The 27,482-nt window shown below is 47.9% G+C and overlaps 1 protein-coding gene across 4 annotated transcripts; it reads left to right on the forward strand.

The window, feature by feature from the left end:
• The first annotated feature begins 65 nt into the window (after window positions 1-65).
• Window positions 66-27,004, forward strand: LOC100983394 (SIGLEC family-like protein 1). 4 transcript variants are annotated; one of them, XM_055104296.2, is made up of 9 exons: window positions 66-372; window positions 6,969-7,165; window positions 7,268-7,385; window positions 7,712-7,814; window positions 8,479-8,754; window positions 9,093-9,374; window positions 9,525-9,627; window positions 21,891-22,030; window positions 22,657-27,004. In XM_055104296.2, the coding sequence occupies exons 4-9, from the start codon at window positions 7,790-7,792 to the stop codon at window positions 22,659-22,661; spliced, it is 831 nt and encodes a 276-aa protein (XP_054960271.1). In that variant the 5' UTR covers window positions 66-372; window positions 6,969-7,165; window positions 7,268-7,385; window positions 7,712-7,789; the 3' UTR covers window positions 22,662-27,004. The 4 variants fall into 4 exon arrangements, with proteins under 4 accessions (XP_054960271.1, XP_054960273.1, XP_054960272.1 ...); XM_055104298.2 differs by having other exon boundaries at window positions 96-372; window positions 7,264-7,385; XM_055104297.2 differs by lacking the exon at window positions 66-372 and adding an exon at window positions 4,566-6,216.
• The last annotated feature ends 478 nt before the right edge of the window (window positions 27,005-27,482 follow it).

Genomic DNA, 27,482 nt, shown 5'->3' on the forward strand with positions numbered 1-27,482 from the left:
TCCCAGCAGCTCCCGCGAGAAGGGTCAGGCCCTGATTGGCTCTGGACAAACCCGCGCGAGCTTGCGGGGCGGGGCTTCACGGGGTTGGTGTCCCCGTGCAAGGAGGTTGGCGAGGCCTCAGGGGACTCCCAGTTCAGCGAATCCGTTAGCCTTCCTCTACCTTAGTCACTTCCCCGTGAGGCACTCCGTGTTTGTGTACACGGTTATTCCACGTGTCAGTCAGTTCATCGGGCGCATCTGGAGTCATTGAAAACAGTAATAGGAACTCAAACAAACCCGCTTGATGCAAAAATTCAGGAGGACATTCGGTTTTTAAGGAAATAGTGCTGAGGAAGGACCAGGCTGGACCTCTTTGGACCCTGAGACTGGGAGGTAAATATGGAAAAAGAAGTGATAATTTAGGGGGAGGGAAAAGAGATCACCTGTGAAGAAAACTCACGCACACACCAGGGCCTGGAGAAGGAAGTGAGACTGGAAAGAGATCAGAATTTTATTTTTATTTCATTATTCTATTCATCTATTTAATTTGAGACAGTGTCTTGCTCTGTCACCCAGGCTGGAGTTCAGTGGCACAATCTCAGCTCACTGCAGCCTCGACCTCCCAGGCTCAAGCAGTCCTCCCACCTCAGCTTCCAGAGTAGCTGCACCCACAATGCCGGGCTAATTTTTTAAATTGTTTTGTAGAGACAGGGTGTCGCTGTGTTGCCCAGGCTGGTCTCAAACTTGTGGGCTCAAGCGATCCTCCCACCTCAGCCTCCCAAAGTGCTGGGATTACAGATGTGAGAGATCAGAGTTTTTGAATCTGAAGGACCCTTACATAGTCTGCAGTAACCCTCCCATTCTACCGAGGAGGAAAAAGAGGGGGAAGCAGAAAGGGGACAGAACTTGCCCAGAGCTATCCAACGAGTTACTGGCAAAGCCCCAGCTGGAACCAGCCCAGAGCTCTTCCCAACCTTCGATTCGAGGTTGTAAATTAAAGGAGGAAGAGGAAGGATTTTGATAGTGAAAAAAAAGCAAAAGTGGGTTATGATGCAGATATAGGATTTGTTATCTGGAAGCCTGAGTAGCATCTTGATGTAAGGAGGGAGTCGTTTTTTAAGAGAGGCAGAGATCAGAATGGAAAAGCAGAGGGCTGGTTCTTGAATCAAAACATCACTGAGAAAAGAGATGAGTCAAGAGCGGTCACAAATTAAATGCTGAGGGAACCAGGCAGGTGATGTGAATGATAAACAGTTGCCTAGCACTTATTTTGTGCTGGGCTCTGTTCTGAGGGTTTTACACGCATTCATTCATTTAATCATTTAATGCTCCCAACAATTCTGCCAGATGAATCCTGTTAAAATCTACATGTTATAAGTGAGGAAACGGGAAACCCAGAGAGGGGAAGTAATTTGCCCACAGTCACACAGCTGGCAAATGGTGGCGCCAGACTTAAACTCAGGCAGGCTGACTCAGCACACGGTCTTAACCACTGTGTTATATGCCTCTCCCAGGTGAGTGCAGCAGGGAGAGCAGGGGCAGGAATGGACTGGAGAACAATTGTCCAATATTAAAGGGGAAAGTTAATGTCTGCCATGTGTTGTCAGATCTAATTTATTAAAAAGTAGCTGGGAGTTCAGACTTTTATGTGAGGATCCTGATTTTTAAACATTGCAACTAATTAAAGAAAGTCTGTATGCAGGTTTCTTAATGCAGGCTACATAAAATCCCCTGCATTTTAACTACCTCACAAAGCCACTAATTTGCAAACTCTAGACTATCTTAAATGAGGAAGCAGTTCCCTAGTGAGGGAAGGGCCTGGCCCAGAAAAACCTAGAAAATGGGAGGCAAAGACCAAGCCTTTGGACTGCCGGCCGTCCACTCACAGAAGAATCTAGAACCCTTCCTTTGAACTGGCTTCACATCCAAGTTGTATGGGTTTCCTGTTGCTTTCATAAGAATTACCACAACTTTAGCAGCTTTTTTGTTGTTTGTTTTGAGACCAAGTCTCGCTGTGTCACCCAGACTGGAGTGCAGTGGTGCAATCTCGGCTCACTGCAACCTCTGTCTCCTGGGTTCAAGCTATTCTCATTCCTCAGCCTCCCAAGTACCACCACACCTGGATAATTTTCTAAAAATATTTTTAGTAGAGACAGGGTTTTGCCATGTTGCCCAGGCTGGCCTGGAACTCCTGGCCTCATGTGATCCACCTGCCTTGGCCTTCCAAAGTGCTGGGATTATAGGCATGAGCCACTGGGCCCAGCCCAATTTTAGCAGCTTTTAAAGTAACACTCATGTATGATCTCACAGAAGGTCAAAAGTTCTGGTGTGGCGTGGTTCCCCTGGTTTTCTGCTCCAGCTTTCACAAGGCCTGAATCACAGTGTTGGCAAGGCTATGTTGCTTTCTCGAGTCCCTTTGGATGAACCCATTTCCAAACACATTCAGAATCAGTTCCATGCTTTGTAGTAGTGAGGTCTGCATTCCCTTGCTAGCTGTCTGCTGGGGTCATTGTCAGCTTCTAGGAGCTGCCCTCATGGGCTCGTGGGTTCGCTCCTTCATCTTCAAAGCAAACAATGGTGAGTCAAATCCTTCGTATGCTTCACATCTCTCTGACCTCCACTTCTGGCTCATGTATGCCCTTTCTTTCTCCTGAATCTCTCTGACTTTTCTGCTTTGCAAGTTTCACGTGATTACATTACATTCACTCAGATAGTGCAGGATGATCTCCTCAATTTAAGATCAGCAGATTAGTCACCTTCACTCTATCAGCAAAGTCCCTTCACTCAATCAGCAAAGTCCCTTCACTGAAGCACGTAGATTAATGTTTAATTGAATAACCAGGGCACAGGAATCTTGGAATGGGAGACATCTTTAGAATTTTGCCTACCACACAAGTCGAGGGGGAAGACATTTGTAACTCATATGGTGCAAAACTATATGCTTTTCCCACTGTCTTTCTCAAACCTTGTGAGATGGACAGGACAGTTTGATTTATTCCCATATTTTATACATGAAGCTTGGGACTCAGAGAGGAGAAGAGGCTTCAACCGTGATGACACAGCAGTTCTGAAGGCAGCCTGGCATACCGGAAAGAACACTGGGTTCGGAGTCCAGGGACCTACATTATGACTTCAGGATGTCCATTTCTTGGCCCTGTGAACCTGACTAGTTCCTATGCTGTTCTGGGCCTCAGTTTCCTTATCTGCGAAGTGATGCATTGAGAACTACATCACAGTGCTGTTGTGAGATTGAGAATGATAAAGTATGTGAATCTCCAGTGCACAGCACATGGGCCACCATGATTGTTCAGTATTATTTATTTATTTATTTATTTATTTTAGGGTATCTGCAGAGCCACAGCTAGAACCCAGATTTATTTATTTATTTATTTATCTCTCTCTCTTTCTCTCCCTTTCTCTCTCTCGCTCTCTCTCTGTCTCCCAGGCTGGAATGCAGTGGCACAATCTCTGCTCACTGCAGCCTCTGCCTCCTGGGTTCAAGTGATTCTCATAACTCAGCCTCCTGAGCAGTTGGGACTACAGGCGCATGCCACCACGCCTGGCTAATTTTTGCTTTTTAAGTAGAGAAGGGATTTTGCCATGTTGGCTAGGCTGGTCTCGAACTCCTGGCCTCAAGTGATCTGCCCGCCTTGGCCTCCCAAAGTGCTGGGATTACAGGTGTGAGTCCCTGCGCCTTGCCAAAACCCCAAATTTCTTGGTTCCAAATCTTCTTTCATTTGATAAAGCTTTATTATGCACCAGCTGTGTTCCAGATTGTGTGTTGGGTACTAGAGACACAAAAGTGACTCAGACTTGACTTTGAAAGGTGGACTCCATTATGTCACACAAAGGTACCTTGGGCATGACACACAAAGGCCACCCAGAAGTGGTACACAAAGGTGATTCCAACGTGACACACAAAAGATATTTGGACATGACTAATTTTCTCAAGGAACTCACATTCTGGTCAGAATGGATACAGAGTTACTTCCCTGCGTACTGTGAAGGGGCAGAAGCTGACCAAGGAGAGAAAGAGAAACAGAGGGGAAGTAGGGTTAGGTAGTATTTCTAGCAGTCTGCCAAAATCTGTCAAATTTTGGAGTTTATTTTGACAGTAAAGTGAAGCCAACAGATGGTAACGAACAGGGAACTGACATGATTGATTTATAATTTAAAAGGATGCCATGCAGATGTGGAAATGTGAAGGGGCAATGGTGGAAATATCACTGGAACAATGGAGTAATGGAAATTCCACTGTCCTTCCTCAGCTGCAGAGCCCCCTGCAGAGTCTCCTTGTCATCTTCCTCCAAAAGTTTTCTAGGAGTCCCCAAGGAGTCTCCTATGTCTTCACAAACAGGCCCCATTCATCTGGTACCTGCAAGCATGGAAGCTTTACTTTTTATTTATGGTGGGGATGGAGTCTTGCTCTGTCACCCAGGCTGGAGCGCAGTGGCGCGATCTTGGCTCACTGCAACCTCTGCCTCCCCAGTTCAAGCAATTCTCCCACCTCAGCCTCCCGAGTAACTGGGACTACAGGCACGTGCCATCACACCTGGCTAATTTTTGTACTTTTAGTAGAGATGGGGTTTCTCCATGTTGCCCAGGCTGGCCTCAAACTCCTAGCCTCCAGCAATCTGCCCGTCTCGGCCTCCCAAAATGCTGGGATTCCAGGCGTGAGCCACCACGCCTGGCCTAGGAGTTCACTTTTGGCTAGATTCCCTGGTAAGGCATTTTATCAGTTTCCCAACTAGCGTGACAATCAAATGGAGAAGAGATATGGCAGTGGGCTGTGTGGGGTTGTTACAATAGCTCCACAGGGTCATCAGAAAACCAGGCTCCCCATGTTGTTGTCAGCAACATCCCCAGATCTCTAGCTTTCATCCTCACAGTTGTCTCATAGTCGCCAGGTGGCTGCACCATCTCCAGCAACACGTTCATCTTCCAGGAAGGAAGAAGAGGAAGGTGAGGAGGAGGAAATGATGGTGCCAGTGTCAGAAAAGCAGAACTCCCAAAACTCTCCAGCAGATAGCCTCTTAAGTTTGGTATTTTTAAGTAGACAAGTCTCTCAAAATGTGCGCTCAGTAATCTAGCGGAGTTAAAGATTTCTTTTATTTATTTATTTATTTATTTATTTATTTATTTATTTATTTATTTTTGAGATGGAGTTTCACTCTTGTTGCACAGGCTGGAGTGCAATGGTGCAATCTCAGCTCACTGCAACCTCCGCCTCCCGGGTTCAAGCGATTCTTCTGCCTCAGCCTCCCCAGTAGCTGGGATTACAGGCGCGCCTGCCACTACCCCCTCTATATATATATATTTGTATTTTTAGTAGAGACGGGGTTTCAGCAGGCTGATCTCAAACTCCTGACCTCAGGTGATCCACCTGCCTCAGCCTCCCAAAGTGCAGGGATTACGGGCATGAGCCACCACGACTGGCCAGGTTTTTATTTTTATTTTTTGCATTGTTCATGAGAAAGAAGAGTACGGTCCTACAGATTGGTATACAATTTAGGAAAACAGAGATGTCAATTACAATGTTATTATTACCAGAGCAAGAAATCATCAAATAAGACAACCCGTCAGAATTCCATTTTATTTGGGGATCATTTTCATAAGACATGGAATAATTTCTAACATCTTTGTAGTCTCATAAGACCATTTTGTTTAAATTATTCTTCCAAGAGCAGATTCGTATTAACAAAGACTAGAACAAGTCAGCAACCGTCATGAATATTCATACAAAACTGTATATTGCAGAGGAGAACATAAATGATATTCTTATAAACAGTCTCAGTTTTGCACAACATCAAATCAAATTCCTTGAATCATTTTATAACACAGAACAATATCTTTTGATTTATTGCTGCAGGGGCAGGAAACGTGTCCTTCAACTATTTCTGAGAGTCATGTACTTTATTATGAAAACTTATGTTTTTAAAACCAAGCCCTGGAATTTTATTAGCTAGTATTACACGAAAAAAAAAAAAAAAACCCTTGGGAGCTCAGTTGGGATGGCAAAAAAAAAAAAAAAGGGGGAGAAAAGCTGAATAGGCTTTTATTCACTGATAGTAATTTGATAACATTTTTCTTCTCCTTGGCTCACTGGCCAGAACTCTGCCATATGGCCACCCCAGATGAAAATGAAACAAGAAAATAGAGATTTTATTTTTCAGATTGGTGGCTTGATCACCTGGACAAATTTGAAATAACAAGGAGGAAACAGAGGTTGAATATCAGGTAGGCAACTCTCAGGGTCTACCTGAGATATTGCCCTAGAGGAGATGGATAGCTAGGGCTGCTGAAGACAGTCCGAGAGAAGAGGCTTCTTTCTGGTTGTGAGATCCAGGAGAGAACTTCCAGACTTCCAGGAGGAGGTTACATTTGACCTGGACTTGGAGAGAGAAAGAGGGTTTGAATGTGGGCAAAGGACAGAGCTGCAGAAGGACGCCATGACACGGGGAGTGGCCTGAGTAAACAGGCGGAGGAAGGACGTGCCGAGCATCTGTAGAAAGGATCCCCATTTCAGCCGGTGCATTGGCTCCCGCCTGTAATCCCAGCACTTTGGGAGGCCAAGGTGGGCAGATCACCCAAGGTTAGGAGTTTGAGACCAGCCTGGCCACCATGGCGAAACCCTGTCTCTACCAAAAATACAAAAATTAGCTGGGCGTGCTGGCAGGCACCTTTAGCCCCAGCTACTCAGGAGGCTGAGGCAGGAGAATTGCTTGAACCCGGGAGGCAGAAGTTGCGGTGAGCTGAGATCGCGCCACTGCACTGCAGCCTGGGTGACAGAGCAAGACTCTGACTCAAAAAAGAAAGAATGACAGGGTGCAGGCATGGGGGCTATCGAGGTAAGGGAAAAGCGGGGCAAAATCAGGGAGAGCTCGAATGAAAGGCAAGGGAGTTTGGAATGTATCCTATCAGCCGCTGAAAGATTGTTTATTTCTCAAATATCTCTCTTAAATATATCACCTTCTCTTTGTCCCCCATAGCTATTGTTCCAGCTCAGACTTCATCCTCTTTCTCCTGGACTGTTGCTTCCTCCTCATTGCAGACCCAGAGGGACCTTTAGAACACCCAAACCCGTTCTCCCATGGTTCAAGACCATTCCATAATTTCCATGACTTCCCCCATTGACGTGGGAGGGAGTCCGAGCTCCTCAGCTTGGCATTTGAGGCTCTTTGAAGAGGTAATGGAGTGGGAATGCAGACTAGAGAGAGGAAAGCAGACATGGTGTTGAGGCTTCACAAAGAGCGTGCGGACAACCCCTGTTCTTTTGTTTCTGAGGCAGGGTCTCGCTCTGTTGCCCAGGCTGGAGTACAGTGTTGTGACCACAGCTCACTACAGCCTCAACCTCCCAGGCACAAGAGATCCTCCCACCTCAGCCTCCTGAGTAGCTGGAACTACAGGCATGTACCATTACACCCGACTAATTTTTTTTAACATTTTGTAGGGAGAGGGTCTCCCTACATTGCCCAGGCTGGTCTCAAACTCTTGGGCTCAGCCTCTCAAAATGCTGGGATTACAGGCGTGAGCCACCACGCCCAGCCCAACCTCTGTTCTTGAAGCTCCCCAGCATCTGGTCCCATCAGGCCCCTAATTCACAAGATTCGCAGACCTTAGGGGTGGATTGAAAAGACAAGAGCCCCTAGCAAGCAGTGGACTTCTTTCTAGCCTCACCCCATGCTTCTTACTGCTGCCCCTCTCCTCATCCATTCCAAATCCTGCCCTCCAGGACAGACCAATCTGAGGTCAGAGTTAGCAGCAGGATACATCCTGGTCCTCTCTTGCCCCTGAGATCTCGCTGGGGCTGATGGCACTGCCACTGCTATGGTTGGGTAAGTAGAAGGAGAGGCAGCATGGAGGTGTCTTGGGGAGGTAAGGGTGGGTGGAGTTGGAAGGCAGACAGGGCTGAGGTAAGATGAAGGCTGAGGTAAGATGAAGTACCTAAAAAATTAGGTACTTGGCCAAGCACAGTGGCTCATGCCTGTAATCCCAGCATGCTGGGAGGCCAAGTTGGGCAGATCTCCTGAGGTCAGGAGTTGGATACCAGCCTGGCCAACATGGTGAAACCCTGTCTCTACTAAAAGTAGAAACAGAGACAGAGTAGGAGCTACCACTAGCACATGTAGTCTAGGACTCAGGTAAGGGATCAGAATGTAGAATCCTCATTCTACAATGTAGAGCCTCAGAAAACTACTCACCCTCAGTCTTTGAAGACCAGAGTTCAGGTTCAAGCTCTACAACCTTGAGTAGTTCTCTTCAGTTTTATCACCTGGACGCTGGGCTGTTCCCCTTCCACACAGAGAAAGGAAATCTATTTGTGAAAAACCATTAAACCACAACAATCCCAAGTTTCACAAGGCGGTTGGGGAGGGGAGGGGGTTGCAAATGAGCTAATGGGTGGGGAGCACTTTGTAACCTGGAAACGTTGTGCATCAGTGAAGTGTCCATGAGGGTCCCTTTTCCCCCAAGGTTTGGATCTACTTCTCTCTTCTCCAGAGCTAACCCAAAAGCCAACCCAAAAGCCAGAGCTCCACATGCCAGAGATTCTTTTGGCTGAGAAGACTGTGACCTTGAACTGTACCCTCAAAGGCACCTGCAAAGAAACCAAAGCCCTCTTCCACTCCCGGAAGAACCCAGCCATCTCCAGCAGCTCCTCCTCGGTGCTGCACTTCACCCTGAGGCCTGAGGACCATGGCAACACCCTTGGATGTCACTTGAACTTATCCCTAGCCAACGTGACCAGAAGTAGCTTGGTCAAGCTCCAAGTGGTCTGTGAGTGCTGGTGGGCACAGGCAGGATCCTGAGAAATAGTGGGCTCAAGAAAAGACCTGAGCCCCAGAGGGAAAGAAGTCTTAGGAGCTGTCACATCTTCCCCCTTTGGGAAGACCTTTGGGGCTGAAAGGCCAGAGGTAGGAGCTGAGCCCAAGTCTGAGGCAGATGTGGAGAGAGGATGAAAGGGGACTGTTTTGAGTCCCAGCCCCACTCTGGGTTGCCAGAAAGTCTTTCTGAAGCTCCCTGTGAATAGCAAGTAAAGAGAAGGCTGGGTCTTAGGGGAAGTAGAGAAGCAAAGTCAGGACATCTTGATGATCCCTGATTCTTCCTCTGCACAGCACCTGCCAGGTTGTTCAATTCCTCTTGTTCCTTGGAGAAGACAGTTCTGTGCAGCTGTTCCTTCCACGGGATCCCCACGCCCTCTGTGCAGTGGTGGATGGGAGTTGTCCCTGTGGCTGTGAACAGCATGGATAACATCCTCCGGGTGACTTCTTCCACACGTGCCCCCTGGGCCAACAGCACCATCAGTCTCATTGGGGAGCCAGAAAGAGTCATGAGACTTCACCGTGAGGGGAAGAACCAATATGGAATTCACACTTCCAGCATCTTCCTGATACCAAGTGAGTATCCAGGGACCTAGTGACTGAGCTGGAAAGAACACCTAAAGACCAGATGCAGATGGGCACAGGGCCGGAGGAAAGGGTAGAGAGTTTTAGCTCAGACTTCAAAGCCTTTGGAGAAAGGTGTATCTCACTTCCCTCTAATTCCAGATAAGAAATCAGTTTCCAGTGTGTTCGTGAAAGGATTAATCCAGGGCATTGTATATGGAGCCATTGCATTCTCATTGCTCTTCTTCTGCCTCTTCCTCTTGTCGTGAGTATCAAAGTTCAAATTCATCAGCAGCCTTTCCCAAAGCCTACTACCTTTATTTATGTTCTCCTTTTCCTTCCTCATACTTTCTTCCAATTTATTTTGCTTTGTCTATTTTTTTTTTTTTTTTTTTTTTTTTTTTTTTTGAGACAGGGTCTCCCTCTCTCACCCAGGCTGGAGTACAGTGGGTCAATCACAGCTCACTGTAGCCTCCACCTCCCTGGGCTCATATGATCCTCCCACCTCAGCCTCCTCAGTAGCTGGGACTACAGGTGTGTGCCACCACGCCTGGCTAATTTTTGTATTTTTTGTAGAAATAGGATTTCACCATGCTGCCCAGGCAAGTTTCCAACTCCTGGGCTCAAGTGATCAACCCACCTCAGCCTCCCAAAGTGCTGTTGGGATTACTAGGTGTGGCCCACCGCCCCGGCCTTGTCTACCTTTTAAAAATGGATTCTTATATCGTTAACTTTCAGCTACTCTTCTTTTTCAGTATTTGTATTTAGGGCTATAAGTTTCCCTCTAAGCATGACTTTAGCTGCATCTCACAAATTTTAATATAAATATTTCATTATCATTTGGTTAACATATTTCTAATTTCCATTATGATTTTTTGACCCATGAGTATTTTTTGTTTGGTTTTGTTTGGTTTGGTTTGGTTTGGTTTGGTTTGGTTTTGAGACAGAGTTTTGTTCTTGTTGCCCAGGCTGGAGTACAATGGTGCGATCTCAGCTCACCACAACCTCTGCCTCCCAGGTTCAAGTGATTCTCCTGCCTCAGCCAACTAAATAGCTGGGATTACAGGCATGCGCCAGCGTGCCCAGCTAAATTTTTTGCATTTTTAGTAGTGGCGGGGTTTCTCCATGTTGGTCAGGCTGGTCTTGACCTCCCAACCTCAGGTGATCCGCCTGCCTCGGCCTCCCAAAGTGCTGGGATTACAGGCGTGAGCCACCGCCCCTGGCCTGACCCATGAGTTTCTTAGGCACATTACTCTCTTTTTAAATTTTTAGCTTAAACCGAATAAGGTCAGAAAATATACTATGCATGATTTCAATTCCTTATTTTCTTTGTAACACATTTTTTGTTTCGTTTTTATAAATATTCCATGTGAACTTGAAAAGAATGTATATTTTATGCCCGTCAAATGCAGTATATATCTCTCTCTGTGTGTGTGTCTGTGTGTGTGTACACAATCACATACATATACATATATACCCTTTAAATCAAATTCATTATTCATGTTGCTTAAATCTTCTCTACTTGGACTGACTTAATTGCCTGCCTGCTCTAATGATAAGAGATATGTGTTTTTAAATCTCCCACAATGATTGTGGATTTGTTTGTTTCTTCTTGAAATTCTGTCAGTTTTTGCTTTATAAATCTTGAGGCCATGTCATTAGCTTCAAGTCTATTTTAAAATGTGCATACAAGGCCGAGCATGGTGGCTCACACCTGTAATCCCAGCACTTTGGGAGGCCAAAGCAGGTGGATCACTTGAGGTCAGGAGTTTGAGACCAGCCTGGCCAACATGGTGAAACCTCGTGTATACTAAAAATAAAAAATTAGCCGGGCATGGTGGCTTGTGCCTGTAATCCCAGCTACTTGGGAGATTGAGGCAGGAGAATGGCTTGAACCCAGGAAGCGGAGGCTGCAGTGAGCTGAGATCATGCTGCTGCACTCCAGCCTGGGCAAGAGAGTGAGAGACTCTGTCCCCCCCCCAAAAAAAGTGCATACAAGTATCTTCCTTATATCAGATACCATTTTTCTTCTTCACCTTTGTATTAAAGCCTATTCTGTCAGATATTAGTATAGCTCCACCAGCTCCTTCTTTTACAGCTACTCTCAATCTGTGATCTGAAGGTTTAGTTATGTGTTTCATAATCAGCATATGATTTTGACTTTTTTTAGTCTTGTAATTTTTAAATTGGATTTAAATTAATTTGCTTGATGTAATTACTGGTGCATTTAAATACTGATGGTATTTCAATATACCATCCTAGTTTGTCCTATATGTTTCTTTTTTTCCCTTTACTTGTCTTCATTTGGATTGGCTGGGTATTTTTATCAATCCATTCTTTTCTTTCTACTAGTTGAAAATTATGCAATTATATGTTTTTTAAATATTCTTTTACTGGTTACCCGGAAATCACAACATCTATACTTCAGTTATCAAAGTACATATTTGATAATTTCAAAGTATAAAACCTTTACCCTCCTCCAGATAACATAAAGACCTTAGAACAGTTGAACTCTAGTTTCCCTCCTCACGACTTACATGCTATTTTTATAACATGCTTTGTGGCATTTTATCAATTCCAATATACATGTTATTTCACATTCGAACATCTCTGAAATAGAGATATGTCTTCAACCGATGGTGATTTACAGTTGCTGTTGGTCTCAGGTGGCAGTCCTGATAAAGTTGTCATTGCCTGCAGGTGCATGAACTCTTGATATTGCTGTTCATATTATCACTGTAATTGAATTATTTGTTCATTGATACATGTTTAATTCATTGCCTTTTCAAACATTTGCAAAAGTATTACATTATTAGCTGCTACTGAAACAAAGTTATGGTGTATACAGAAGGGCACAGAAGTAAAAGAGTAAGCATATCTTCCATTCTGTGACACCTGTAACATTTGTTTGAGAAATGACCAGAATTCCATATTTTTTGTAAAGCAACGATCTGGTGCTTTATAGAACCTAGGAAAGAGAGACACCCACATGTGGATGAAGCCATGTTACTTTTTCTTGTAAGATAAAAAGCAAAAGGGTAATTTATCTCATAAACTGTCAATGCAAATGAAACCAGAAGGAATTGCTTAATCCTTCAGAAGACATTTTTAAAATTTAAATTAACATGACATTGGATGATTCATGTGCTGTTCAGGACTATGTTAGTTCTTAATAGTTTAACTGGCAACACTTTTTTCCCTTAGTGATATATAAATTATGCATCTTACTATTAATGGCATTTTATTATTAATGAAATACCAATTCTATATTTTTGAGCCCCCAAAGACGTCATCATCATCTCTGGTTTTATTTTGTACATTCACTGCTCATTTTGATTTACATACATATTTACCATAGTCTCTATTCTTTATTCCTTACATTCTGTTAGTATTCTCAGATCTTCCATCCCGAATCTTTTTTCCTGAAATATATTCTAGAAAGCCCTTTAGAATTGGTTTTCTGGTAGCAAGCATTCTTGGTTTCTTCTCTCACTTTCTCTCTCTCTCTCTCTCTCTCCCCTCCAACTCCGAACTCTCTCTCCCTCTCCCTTCAGAGTTGAAAGATATTTTGCCCAGACGTGGTGGCTCACGTCTGTAATCCCAGCACTTTGGGAGGCCAAGGTGGGTGGATCACTTGAGGCCAGAAGTTTTAGACCAGCCAGGGCAACATGGTGAAACCCTGTCTCTACTGAAAATGCAAAACACAAAAATAGCCAGATTTGGTAGTGTCCACCTATAATCCCAGCTACTCGAGAGGCTGAGGCAGGAGAATCACCTGAACCCTGGAGGCAGAGGCTGCAGTGAGCTGAGATTGTGCCACTGCACTCCAGTCTGGACCACAGAGTGAGACTCTGTCTCAAAAAAAAAAAGGTATATTTGCCAAGTTTGGAATGCTGCATTGGCAGGCATTTTCTTTCAGTATCTTGAACTATTCCATGTTCCATTATATCTTGCTTCTATTATCACAGGAGAAAAGTCAGCCGTGACTCTCATCTGCTGCTCCTTTGAAAATGATCTCTCCTTATCTGTCTCTGCCTTTAAGACCTCTTTGTCTCTGACATTTCCGGTTTGGCCTCACACTTTACACTTTCATAACACCAACTTGCCTATTTGTCTGTGACACATGCGTTTCTTGTCCTGCAGCTTTGCTGATATGTGGCTTCTGCCCAATACTCCCCCTCCTCTGCATTTCATTTTCTACCCCTGCTCCCCTCTCACACCTGGCTGACATTTACTCATCATTTAGGACTCAACCTACAGCCCCTCCATCACATGCTCTGGAAAACTTCCCCGGGCCTCTCTCCAGGGCCAGATGTCTTTTCAGGACTCCTGTAGGTCTCCTGGACTTTTGGGTATTAGCACTAACACTTTTACTTTGATGTGACTGAGTGTGGATATCATTTTTTTAGATTTGTCTTTATTTATATTTATTTGGCCTCTTCAATCTATGCTTTGGTGTCTTTCATCAGTTCTGGAAAGATTCTTAACCACTGTTTATATTGCCTCTGCTCTTTGTTTTCATCATAGGGCTCTCATCTAATGTTTGTCAAACTTTTTTATCTGTTTCCCTTCTTACCTTGTGTCCTGTATTTTCCAGAGAGAGGGAGTCAAGTAAACAAGTACTAGGTTAGAGGTCTTTATGAGGGAGATGCTAAGAGAACCCTACTCTTTCACTGTCTCTCCATCCTTGGGGCAGAGGTAGGGGATCAGTATTGCCCAGAAATCCTTTAGCTTGCCTCTAATCAACCCCCTCCAACTTCACACTCTGTCAGTATGCCAGGTGTTTCCCTCTTTCCCCCAGTCTCTTATCTCATCCCGTCATGTTCAGCAATAAGGTTTACCTACTTCCGAGGAAAAAATCAACTCCCCAACACATTCAACGTTATTACCATTGACATTGAGTGATGTACTCCCTGCCTTTTTTAGGGAAAGAGGCTTTCTTCCTCCTGTCCAAGGTAAGCTCCACCTCCTCTGCTTGGGAATCCTTCTCCTCCACTGCCTTAGGAGCTGTACTCCATCAATCATCCCTTCTGGCTCCTAAATTTTCAATCATTCTTTCTTTGCTGGCACAAATCTCTCCCGCCTCAGCCCCACAGGCTTCCTCTATGTACTATCCAATATTCTTTCGAGAAAGTATCTTACACCACTTCCTGATTCTCATCACTCTTCCACTTGCTCCCCAGCACCAGGCCACTGACATAACATTGTCTAAAGCAACCAGTTATCCTTATTCTCAATGTTATTCTCAAAATCCAGTGGCAGGTGTTCTTTCTCTTGTTCACCTTTAGGCAGCATTTAGGGTTGGGGTTGGTGGGGTGAGGCTCTCCCACCCAGTGGCTTATTTTCATAGCAAGGAAAGCATGGCAAGGCTGTCTGCTGAAAATGACATGGGTGGGAGCATGGGGAATCCATGGGGAATTGAGAAGAAGTGTGATGTGTTAGGGTGGTTGGAATAGCCACTGGGGAGAATGAGCAGGATCTGTATAAGGACAAGGAGAGCAACCACTGAGCAGTAGCCAAGGCCCAATGGTTACTGGAGATTAGTAATCGTTAATGGTGGCAAGCATCATTGCTATGTGACATCTCCTCCCAGCAGCAGTCATTGGAAGATGTCTTAGTCCATTCAGGCTGCTGTAACAGAATACATAGACTGGGTGGCTTATAAACAAAAGAAATTTACTTCTCCCAGTTCTGAAGGCTGGGAAGTTCAGGATCAAGTCACCAGAAGATTTGGTGTCTGGTGAGGGCCTGCTTCTTGGTTCACAGATGGCACCTTCTGGTTGTGTCCTCACGTGGTGTACAGGGAAAGGGAGTTATCTGGGCTCCCTTTATAAGGGCACTACAATCCCATTCATGAGGGCTACACACTCCCGACCTAATCACTCCCCAAAGGCCCCAGCTCCAAATACTAAAACACTGGAGATTATGTTTCAGCAGAAGAATTTTGGAGGAACACAAATATTCAGACTATAGCAGAAAAAAGGAGTAGATGATGGCATTGGTCTAGGTTTGAGTATTCATGGACAAGATGCCAGGAAGGGTGATGGAGTGGGGAGGTTGGAGACGGGCAAGCGAGGAGGATGGAAGGAGAGAGAGAGCACTTTAACTGGGGAGCCGTTGTACCTAGTGGGGTGGGGAGGGAGGAAAGGAAGAGAAACAGAGAGTCTTCATAGACTCTAGAAAATATAGTGTCTTGGAATTGAAGCTTCCACCTGTGATATCATATACTGGGAACAGTTGGAAGGGGAGCACCAAAAAACTGGATGGATAGAAGAACTAGGCAGATTGTGAGGTATTGGAATTTACATTTTCATAAGTGGAAAAGTTTTGGGAGATAATGAACCCTTGGTAGTTAAAGGAAACAGTTGCATTCATCAGGTCTCTTCCAGTTGTGAGTTATAAGGGCTGAATTCAACAAGCTCAAAGAGAAAGGGAACAGTTCTGGTCATCTGTTGCTATGTCTCTACCCCTGTCTTAGTCCATCTGGGCTACTACAACACAATGCCATAGATTGGGTGTTTTGTGCGTAACAGAGATTTATTTCTCTCAGTTCTGGAAGCTAGGAAGTCCAAGGTCAGGGTGCCAGCAGGTTCAGTGTCTGGTGAGGGCTCTTTTCCTTATAGATGACATCTTCTCACTGTGTCCCCACTTGGTGGAAGGGACTGGGGTCTCGCTGAGGTCTCTTTTGTAAAGGCTTTTGTCTCATTCAGGAGGGTTCCATCCTCATGAACTAATCACCTCCCAAAGGCCCCACCTCCAAATACGATCACTTGAGGGTTAGGATTTCAACATGTGAATTTGAGCGGGGGGTGTAAACATTCAGACCATAGCAATCCCCCAAAATACAATGGCTTCAAACAATAATCATTTTAGTATTTTTCATGATTTCCTAGATTAGGAATTTGGGCAGGGCCCAGCTGGGTGATTCTTTTGCTCCCTGTGGTGTCACTGGAGGTCACTTGAGTTGGGCTAGCACGGAGAATCCAAAATGCTTTCATTCACAAACCAGGCATTTTGGTGTGGATGGCCAGAAGGTGAGGCTCAGCTGGGCCCCTCTTTCTCTCCATGTGGGCTCCGAGTCTCTCCATGTGCTCTCTTCCAAAGCAGAAGCTGCCAGTCCTCTTAAAGGACAGGCCCAGAATCAATAGCACATCACTTCCACAGCATTCTCTTAGAGCAAGTCACAGGCTGGCCAAGATTCAAAGGAAGAAGAAATAGATTCCACCTGTCCTTAGGAAAACTATCCAAGGATTTGCCACCATTTTTAATCTGCTGTAGGAACAGATCGACTGTTAAGTCTAAAGGCACGTATTAGTTTGCAGGCACTGCCATAACAAAATACCACAGACTAAGTGGCTTAAACAACAGAAATTTGAGGCCGGGCATGGTGGCTCATGCCTGTAATCCCAGCACTTTGGGAGGCCGAGGCAGGCTGATCATCTGAGGTCAGGAGTTTGAGACCAGCCTGACCAACATGGAGAAACCCCATCTCTACTAAAAATACAAAATTAGCTGGGTGTGGTGGCGCATGCCTGTAGTCCCAGCTACTCGGGAGGCTGAAGCAGGAGAATCACTTGAACCTGGGAGGCGGAGGTTGCAGTGAGCTGAGATCATGCCATTGCACTCCAGCCTGGGCAACAAGGGCAAAACTCCGTCTCAAAAAACAAACAAACAAACAAAAACGGAAGTTTGTCCTCCCAGCATTCTGGAGGCTGGGAGTCCATGATCAAGGTGTCAGCAGTGTTGGTTTCTCCTGAGGCCTCTCTCCTCACTCTCTTACTGCCTCTTCTCATGGTCATACCTCTGTGCACACACCCCTGGGTCTCTCCCTCTTCATGTAAGGTGCTATGGTCTGAATGTCTGTATGCCCCTACCCCTGCTAATTCATTTGTTGGAATCCTAACCCCCAAGATGATGGTGTTTGGAGGTGGGGCCTTGGGAGGTGATTAGGTCATAAAGATGGAGTCCTCATGAATAGGATTAGTGCCCTAATAGAAGAGCCCCCAGAGAGCCATCTCCTCCCTTTCACCACATGAGGACACAGCTAGAATTTGCTATCCATGAACCAGGAAGCAAGCCTTGCCCAGACGTCAAATATACCAGTGGTGTGATCTTGGGCTTTACAGCCTCTAGACGTATAAGAAATAAATTTCTGTTGCTTATAAGCCACCCAGTCTATGGCACCTTGTGATAGCAGCATGGACAGACTAAGACATAAGGACACCAGTCATATAGGATTAAGGCCCCACCTGAACAGCCTTCATTTAACTTGAGGCGCTATTTCCAAAAACAGTCGCATAGACTATGGCCCACCCATAACGATTTCATTTAACCTTAATAACCCCTTAAAAGGCCCTATCTCCAAACATGGTTACATTCTGAGCTACTGGGGGTTGGGACTTCAACATATATATTTATGGGGACACAATTCCACCCGTGACAGGCGGATCTACACTTCAGGCATGTCTGAATCCAGGCATGCAGATGGCTTCACCAAGAGTCTGTCTGTCCCCACCCTATGGCTCTGTTTCCTTCTGGTTAACGTGAGCTCTGGAGGCTCTCTTCACCTTACAGGCAAGATGGCCAGCCCCAGATTCACGTCCTCCTCTCTTAGCTAACTCCGGCTGACAGAGAACTTGTCTTCTTGTGGTGATTTAGCAATCCCAGGGAAGACTGATTGGCCCTACCTGAGTCAAGGGTCGATGCCAGCTCTAACAGCCCATCCCAGCTGGCTCCCCCAGGAAGGGATTCCAGCCACCACCAACAAAAAGGAACTGGCCTCAGGAGCTGTGGGAGCTGACATGTCGGGGTGACAATTGGGTCTGTCCATGGGAATGCCAAAGGCGCCCAAAATGATGACAGAAATCTGGGGACAGAAAGACTGAGAGTCAAGCATAAAAATCCTCTGGGAATACAGAGGCCTGGCCTAGGGGGTTGCCAGTGACAGAAATGAGAGGAAGGGGATGTTCTGGCCCAATAGCCAGAGGCTCAAAGTAGCAGAAGGAGACTCTTTCTTCAGAGGATGAGGGTTCTAAAACAGAAGAACACAGATGTGGGCCCCAGGCCTCCTGGAGAATCAGGCCAGAGGCAGGGTCACTCTCACTGGGGAGAGGGCTTCGGAGGTGGTGTCCTGGGGAAGGAGAAGGAAGGGATCTGGGAAGAGTGGGGTGCAGGGGGTAGGAGGGGCCCAACACAGCAGAAGATGGGTGGAGAGTCCAGGACAGGAGAGTGGGGTGGTGGCGCCCCAGCCAGAGGGCTGAGCAGGAGGCATGGGGGCAGTAGATTGGGCCACAGGTGTGGAGGTGTCCCCTGCAGGCGGGCTGGTGGCTCTGGAGCTGAGCTGTGCCAAGTTCCCTCAGGAGGCAGACACCGGGGGCCTGGGGAGGGCAGGAGGAGAGTCACAGTGTGTCCAAGCAAATCCAGTACAAGCATAGGAGCGGGTTGTGAATGGGAGAAAACCTACAATAAAACAAAATGGCGGCCGGGCACGGTGGCTCACGCCTGTAATCCCAGCACTTTGGGAGGCCGAGGCAGGCAAATCGCGAGGTCAGGAGTCTGAGACTAGCCTGGCCAACATGGTGAAACCCATCTCTACTAAAAACACAAACATTAGCCAGGCGTGGTGGCATGTGCCTTTAATCCCAGCTACTTGGTAGCCTGAGGCAGGAGAATCACTTGAACCCAGGAGGTGGAAGTTGCAGTGAGCCGAGATTGTGCCACTGCACTCCAGCCTGGGCAACACAGCAAGACTCCATCTAAAAAAAAAAAAAAATGGGGCTGGGTGAATTGACTCATGCCTATATTCCTAGCACTTTGGGAGCCCAAGGCAGGAGGATCGCTTGAGCCCAGGAGTTTGAGACCAGCCTGGGAAACATAATGAGACCCCCTCTACAAAAAAATACAAAAATTAGCTGAACACAGTGGCGCATGCATATAGTCCCAGCTGCTCAGGAGGCTGAGGTGGGAGAATGGCTTGAGCCCAGGAGGTAGAGGCTGCAATAAGCTGTGATCACACCACTGCACTTCAGCCTGGATGACACAGTGAGACCCTGTCTCTCAAAAAAAGAAAAGAAAAGAATAATTTGCAATAATAATCTTGAATTCAAACCATCTCACAAGGCTGTTTCAATATTTTGCTATTTTCCTGCATGTCTGGATTTGTATGCTTTGGCCTCATTCATAATTTTTTAGAGTACGCAAAACACGCAAATGGCCTTTATAACAGTGCACCTGCTGCACGCTGATGCAACAGAGATGTGCGATGCAAAGCTTTTCTCCATACATTAACTCAACAAAAATTTACTGAGCAAATTCTACATGCCAGGTCATACTGTTACAGGAAAGGGGTCTGGATCCAGAACCCAAGAGAGGGTTCTTGGATCTCGCACAAGAAGGAATTCACGGCGAGTCCGTGAAGTGAAAGCAAGTGTATTAAGAAAGTAAAGGAATAGAAGAATGACTACTCCATAGACAGAGCAGTCCCGACGCCTGCCGGTTGCCCATTTTTATGGTTATTTCCTGATGATATGCTAAACAAGGGGTGGATTATTCCTGCCTCCCCTTTTTAGACCATATAGGGTAACTTCCTGACGTTGCCGTGGCATCTGTAACCTGTCATGGCGCTGGTGGGGGTGTAGCAGTGAGGACGACCAGAGGTCACTCGTCGCCATCTTGGTTTTGGTGGGTTTTGGCCAGCTTCTTTACTGCAAGCTGTTTTATCAGCAAGGTCTTTATGACCTGTATTTTGTGCCGACCTCCTATCTCATCCTGTGACTTAGAATGCCTTCACTGTCCAGGAATGCAGCCCAGTAGGTCTCAGCCTTATTTTACCCAGCCCCTGTTCAAGATGGAGTTACTCTGGTTCAAATACCTCTGACAATATCGTAGAGCAAACCAGGCCTCAGGGAGGTGGACACTGAACGAGGACATAAGCAGATGTGTAGGGACAAATGTTGGGAAGTGCCTGGAGGAAAACGGGGAGCTGGGAGAGAGTGTGGCAAGGGGAGGGGGCGGGGAGCAGCCTTCAGGTACTTGCTCTGAGGCCTAAAGGAGTGTGGGGAGCTGCCCAGACTGAGGGAGCCGCAGTTCTAGGCTCTGAGATTGCAAAGGTTTATCGAGTTCAAGAGCCCAGCAGGGCCAGATGAGCTCAGAGCTTAGGGAGAGCTTGGGAGAGGCTAACCTACTGGCAGAGCCTCAAGGGCTCTGGTGAGAAGTTTGGGTTTCATCTCCCTCGTGGAGGGCTATTGCCTCTCATGCTTGGTCATCCTGGAAGGTGAGCTGCTCTCAGTGGGGACTTTACCTGCAAGAAGCATATGCGGACAATGTGGTGGGCAAGTCCCTCTGAAATGAGTTTTGTGTGAGTTGCCCAACAGCGAAACACACCGGGGGCTATTTGTGTTCATTGCTCACTTTGTCGCTCTCTGATGCAAATCTCTATAAATGGAGGCCTCAGCTTCTAAGATAAATAAAAAAAGGTTTTTTTTTGCCACCGAAAGCCCAGGCCAAAATAGACATGCTTCCTTGTCATTCCCTTGATCAATGACTAGATTTTTTTTCTAGCGCCCCCTTGATGTGGGGGTGTCATATCCAGGTCCCTACCTAGTATGGACCCAAGGCCTTGTTGTCTGCTGTCACTGGACCATTTAAAGCAAGTCCCTTGGTAATTATAACAGCAAGCCCCCACTTCCCCACAACCCAGCAGTGTGCAGCCAGCCCTCAGTTGATGCGTGGCCTCTGATCTTCAGTCCCCAACGTCCTTACGACCTCAGCCCCATCAGTATTTTCGGATGTTTTTGTAGAGCCAGCGTTTTCAGACAGGAAATGGACGTTTGAATCTTATTGTCTGAACGCAGAAAGAAACAATGGAAGGATCTCCATTTGGGGAGGAACAGCTCGGGTCTTTAAAGCTTGCTCAGGCTGCTCTGCAGGGGACACGGGACAGAAGGACACAGCCGCCAGCCAGCGACCAGCAGGTGGCCCCTGCAGCTGCCAGAGCAAGAAAGGAAGGGGAACAGTTATATAATCCATGGGACAGCCATACAACAGAACAACACAGCTGTCAGAAAGAGCAAGGCGGTGTGCCGGGCATGGACATGCAGACATGAGCCAGCAATATTCGAAGGAGGAAGAAAGGTACAAAAAAAAAGACCTGTCCAAAACTGAAAAGTATATATGGAGACATCGCAGAGCAGCAAGAGAAGCAGGAATGGACCAGACACGAAGGGCCACCAGGCTGAAGGGCTGGGCTGTGTCCTGGGGCAACTGGGAAGCCATGGGAGGGCTGTGAGCAGGAGAGGAGCCGGGCAGCTCTGGGGGACAGAGTGAATTCCAGGAGGCCCAGAAAGAAGCTTGGGAGAGGGTCCACGCCAAGAGAATAGAGGTTCTTATCCCCATTTGACGGCGTGGGGTGGGGCTGTGCTGGTCTCAGAACCAGGAAGCGGAGGAAGCTGGTGTTCTGGGCCCAGCCCAGGGCTCCTTCTGGGAACTGGACGGGGAGCACAGCATTCACCACGGGGCTTCCTGCCTTAGAATGAAGATGCTCACCTGGTGGGAGGAGCATCAGAGTCCCAAGGCCAAAGAAGGCCTGCCCCTGAAGAAACCAGAGCTGCTGGAGGAAACAGAAGTACCCAAAATGCCTGAAGCTGACACCCCACCAGACCGGGCTGGAGGTAAGTCCCTGGGACAGTCACAGGCAGACTGTCAAGCAACAGGGCCGCAGGCCAGGGCCCCCACCCCATCACCTGGCAGAACCACCGGGAGGCACTTGTTCAGGACGGAGAGACCCAGGACCCCTCGCCCCACACAGCAGATGCTACATTTGCCGAAACAAAGCCCCACAGACTGGGCGGCTTGAACGGCAGATACTGATTTTCTCCCCCTCTGGAGGCTGGAAATCCCAGGTCAAGGTGCCAGCAGCAGAGCTTCCTTCTGAGGCCTCTCACCTTGGCCGGTAGATGCTGTCTTCTCCCTGTGTCCTCACGGGGTCATCCCTCTGCGTGTGCCTGGGTCCTAATTTCCTTCCCTTGTAAGGACACCAGTCATTGAATTCAGGCCCATCATGTGACATCATTTAACCTTAATCACCGATGTTAAGACCTTGTCTCCAATACAGTCACATTCTGAGTCACTGGGGGTTAGGATGTCAACATATGAATGATGGGGGGTGGGGTGGATCCACACTTCCGCTCATAACAGAGGCTTAAGGAGGCTGCTTGGATTCCCCCGTGTTGGGTACTTAGAGAGGGGATTGGGCTTGTCCAAGGCAGCGGAGCAACCGACTGTGGTTCTCCCAAAGTCTAGGGCTCTGGAGAGAAAGAAGAGTGTAGACTCCGAGATGGATCACGGCACGCGGCCCAGGACGTGGAAACCTGGCCCAGGCAGAGGTGCGACTCCATCCCAGACTCCAGACCCAGAGGCCGACGCCCGGCTCTCACCCATTTCCTGGGGAAACATGCCCCGGGGCCTCCCCAGCGCCAGCCCTCATGTTAGCCAATGTAGGGGACAGGCCTAACACCTGACACCTGCCCAAGGGACACGCCACCCCAGCAGCCAGGCTGACAGGAGCAGAAACAAAACACACAGGGATACGCCAGGCGGGCAGCACCAGGAAACAGGCTGCTGCCGCCACAGGGGCCGCTGTGAGCTCAGAGTGGATCCAACCCAGCCTCAGCTTTCTTCAGAGAGAGAAACTGAAGCATGTTCAGCACGATGGGAAGTGGCTGAAACCCTGAAGAACCCCCAAGAGCACATCCACGGAGACACTGGGAACCATGAGGCCCCAGCCTCTGCACATCTGCATTGCAAACAGGGAAACTGAGGCTCACGTGCCTCGGGCCACACTGCAAGGCTGTGCGCTGCTCAGGACTCCGGAACCCGGGACCCTTGTCCCCTGCTGCAGGAGCTGACCCTGTCCTGGCCATTTTCTCCTGACTTTATGAGACTCTAGTGCAGAGGTTGCAAACTCAAATGCTCACAGCCACCAGGCAGAGAACAAGAGGGGCACAGTTGGCCTAATGGGGGCCGTGTCTGTCTTGAACGCAGCTGCCCCTCCTGAAGGCGGCGGCTCACAGTGGCGGAACTCCCTCCAACTCCTCCCCACCCCCTCCCCACAGGTCAGGAACACGGGGAGACTACAGCTAGCTCTTCATATTTTTTTTGTTTGTCTTTTGAGGAGAATCCAGAGATCTCGATTTCAGTGTGAAATATCTTGATTCCAGCACATTAGCAATTGAGAACATGTTTTTAAAAGGCAGCGCCGCGTGGGTCAAAGAAAAACCCTGATGAGCCCTCTCATTTGCAAACTCAGATCAGAGGCATAGATGTGGAGGGGACTCCTGCTCCCTGAACACCCTTCCTGCCCACAGCAGGCGGGGTTATTCAGAACGCAGACGCTTTGCCAAGGGCAACAAGAATCCCCAGGTTCTGCGAGGAAGCTTGTGTGTGGAAGAGTAAGGAGGGATTTCTAGGTAGAGAAAAACATTCCAGGTGTTCACTCATGTCATTCATGTGGCCACAAATCCCCGGAGGCCTCCTGTGTGCCAGGCTGCGGGCTGGGGACAAAGAGGAGTCAGACCCAGGTCCTGCCCATAAGACCTCCAGGTTGTTACACCCTTCGAGCAGGGCCAGGGCTGTGTCCCAAGAAGCATGGGGAGAGGGGAGGGGAGGAGGAGCTGGCATTGAGGGAGGGAGGGCTTGACCCGGCTCGGGGAGCTGAGTGTTGCTACCTGAGCCCAGCAGGCATGCAGGGAGAGGTGACAGCACCGCCAGGCACAGAAAGCTGCAAGATTGAAGGCAGGAGGCATGGTGCTGGGGGGTCAGAGCACTCCAGCAAGGGCAGAGCAAGCAGCATTTCTAGGGCAGGAGGCAGACAATGGTGAGAACTGAGCCAGGCAAGGGGCCACAGGCTGCGCCTGGGTAAAGCTCCCTGCAAACAGGCCTCAACTGTCGCCCCGCTCACCCTCAGGAGAAACAAGGGAGGAGCTGATACCTGGGGGATCAGCTTCCCCCTCTCTCTGAAGGACATGCACAGTGGTGACAATGTCCCTGAGTTTGACTTCAGTCCTGATCCCCCACCAATTGAAAGGTCATGGGGACTAGGAGAGTGACTTCAGGAAAAATGTGGCATCCATATGGGTGGGCTGAGGGATGAGCGCAGCAGGGGCCCAGCAGCTCCACAGATACAGGTGAGATTGGAAAGTGGAATCATCTCCCAAGAAGTGGATATTGGGCTGAACTCTTTCCCCAGAGTCAAGGGAAAGACACAAGAGGGCACTCCAGGTCAGACAGACAGATGGGGTCTAATACCAGGCTGTGTGTCCCCGTCTAGGCTGAGGTCACTGCCGGCTCCTCGAGATTCCCCGTAGGGACCAGAGGGGGCTGAGTCCATGGAGCAAACTGCTAATTGGCCAGTGGTCAGTTGTGTGCATTTGTACATCTACAAGGAGAGGGTCCAAGGAGGAGGCCATGGCAGGTGGCTCTGTACAAACCTCTGTTCCCTCAGGAGATGACGGAAGCAACCGTGATCACTGTCCTGGCCAGGACTGAGGGTGACCCAAGCCCTCACAGGCCTTCATTCACTTAAGCCAGAGATCCTGTGGAATCGGTCTTATTACCATGCCCATTTTACAGAGGAGGAAACTGAGGCCCGGAGAGGCTCAGAAGCCTCCCTAAGGTTACATTCCTACCTTCTGAGACAGATGCTATCCCCTTGCCCTTACCCACAAGGAAGTTGAAGTTCAGAAAGGGGAGGGTCCTTCCAGAATCTCACAGCCTGGGGACAAAGCTAGATTTGAGGTGACTCTGCCCTCTCCTGCCTGCTCCTAGGAGCAAGTCCCATCGGGATCACATCAGGCTCACTTCTCCCCATTCCAGAGTGCAGACTATGGAAGGGAACTGTCTGGGGCCATGCAGCCACTTCAGGCTTTGCTGGCTCCAGGAGCAGGTCTAGGCTTTCCCTCCCATTGACCCTCAAAGTCTAGTTTCTCTGTCTCTGTTTCTCTCTCTCTCTCAATTCCATGCACAGATGGTTAACTCTCTGTGTGCCCTGTACCCTGCTAGATTTGGAGAATGGCTGTGGATAGGGCTGCCACCATCCCTTCCTCTCCCAGATGCAGATTCCCCCAACCATGGGACACTGCAGGGTGGGGGGGTCCGTGGGATCATGAACTTCTGCGGTGGCCACTTGGACAACAGAGCTGAGCCACCTGTGTTTACATCCCAGCTCTGGCCCTGAGTGTGGGCCATTCCCATGTTCCCTAACCCCAGCTTTCATCTGCAAAATGGGGGTATAGCAGACCGTGGATCACTGTGAGGCACAGAGGAGTTCATGTTTATTCAGTAACCAGCTCGGGGTTAAGGGCACGGTGACGGCAGCCTGTGTCTGTTGCACACTGTGTCTGTGCCAGGCCATGTTCTAAGCACATTACATGGGTCCTCTTGTTTATATCCATCAGGGTTCCACCAGGGAAACAGAACGAGTAGCTGATCCTTATACAAAGGCTTATTGCATGGGAGTGGCTTATGTGATTCTGAGAGCTGGCTAGGCAGGTGCTATGGACTGGATGTCTGTGTCTCGCCAACATTTTTACGTTGAAACTTAACCCCCACTATGATGGGGTCTGGAGGCCTCGGTGTGGACTGCTACAACAAAATACCATAGACTGAGTGGCTTATAAACACAAGAAATTCATTTCTCACAGTTCGGGAAGCTGGGAAGTCTAAGACTTCCTATTTCTTCTCTTGGGAAACCTCCATTCTGCTCTTAAGGCCTTTTTGGGATATGATTAGGTTATGTAGGTGGAACTTTCATGAATGGGATTCATGCCCTAAGATGGCCGGGCATGGTGGCTCATGCCTGTAATCCCGGCACTTTGGGAGGCTGAGGTAGGAGGATAACTTTAGCTCAGGAGTTTGAGACCAGTGTGGGCAACCTGGAGAAACCCCATCTCTACTAAAACTACAAAAATTAGCCAGGCATGGTGGCACATGCGTTTGGTCCCAGCTACTCGGAGGATGAGGCAGGAGGATCACTTGAGCCTGGGAGGTGGAGGTTGTGCCACTGCACTCCAACCTAGGTGGCAGAGCCAAACCCTGGCAAAAAAAAAAAAAAGACCTAAGAGGCCAGACGTTTCCTCTTCTACCATGTGAAGACATAGCATAAGGCACTGTCTGTGAACCAGGATGCCGGCCCTCACCAGACACTGAACATGCTGGTGCCTGGATCTTGGACTTTCCAGCTCCCAGAACTGTGAGAATTGAATTTCTTGTGTTTATAAGCCACTCAGTCTGTCGTATTTTGTTGTAGCAGTCCACACTGAGTAAGACAGCAGGTCTGAAGTCTGTAGGGCAGGCAGGCAGGAGGGGCAGGCTGGAAACTCCAGCAGCAGCTGAAGCGAAATTCTTTCTTTTCCCGGGAAACCCCCATTCTGCTTTTGAGGCCTTTCAACTGATTGAATCAGACCCAGCTACATTATTGAGGATAATCTCCTTCACTTAAAGTCAACTGATTAGAGCAAAAACAACAACAAAAAGGTAACTATGAGACGTGACGGATATGTTAATTTGCTTGACAGTAGTAATCATCTGATTATGTATATATATATATATATATCAAAACATCATGTTGTATACCTTAAATATATACAGCACAGTCAACTGATTAGAGACGTCAGTCACAGCTACAAAATCCTTCCACAGCGACATGTCTCAGTGTTTGGTTGAGCAGCTGGGGTCTGTAGCACAGCCAGGTTGGCACATAAACAGACCATTGCACTGCTGGTCCCCACCATGGCCCTGTGAGGTGGGTTCTGAGATTATCCCCATCCTGTAGAAAAGGATGAGGAGACTCAGAGAGGATAAGGAGCCCGCCTGACTGAACAAACTGCCGAGACACCTGAGCCAGGGCTGGGAACGTCCCTTCCTCACCCCCCCGCGCCACGTCCCATCCAACCTTGCTCAGGGAATGTCTTCAGCTGCTATTATTAGCACCAAGCTCGGCTCCAGGGACATGGCACAAAAAAGAAAAGTACATCTCAAAGTGGGTAACCATACCTGACCTTGTCCTAGGAAACAGAGAGTCGGGGAGGGATGTCTTTGAAGATGAGAAGAGTTCAGTCAATGAAA

This window comes from Pan paniscus, chromosome 20 (assembly GCF_029289425.2).
Source record: "Pan paniscus chromosome 20, NHGRI_mPanPan1-v2.0_pri, whole genome shotgun sequence".
Taxonomy (NCBI): Eukaryota; Metazoa; Chordata; class Mammalia; order Primates; family Hominidae; genus Pan; species Pan paniscus.

What these genes read in the sequence shown, in the direction of transcription:
- LOC100983394 (XM_055104296.2), top strand. Translation starts at nt 7,790, where the DNA reads ATGGCACTGCCACTGCTATGGTTGG. An exon ending in GGTCAAGCTCCAAGTGGTCT is followed by an intron (nt 8,755 to 9,092) that starts GTGAGTGCTGGT and finishes TCCTCTGCACAG; the next exon opens with CACCTGCCAGGTTGTTCAAT. An exon ending in TTCTGCCTCTTCCTCTTGTC is followed by an intron (nt 9,628 to 21,890) that starts GTGAGTATCAAA and finishes TTCCTGCCTTAG; the next exon opens with AATGAAGATGCTCACCTGGT.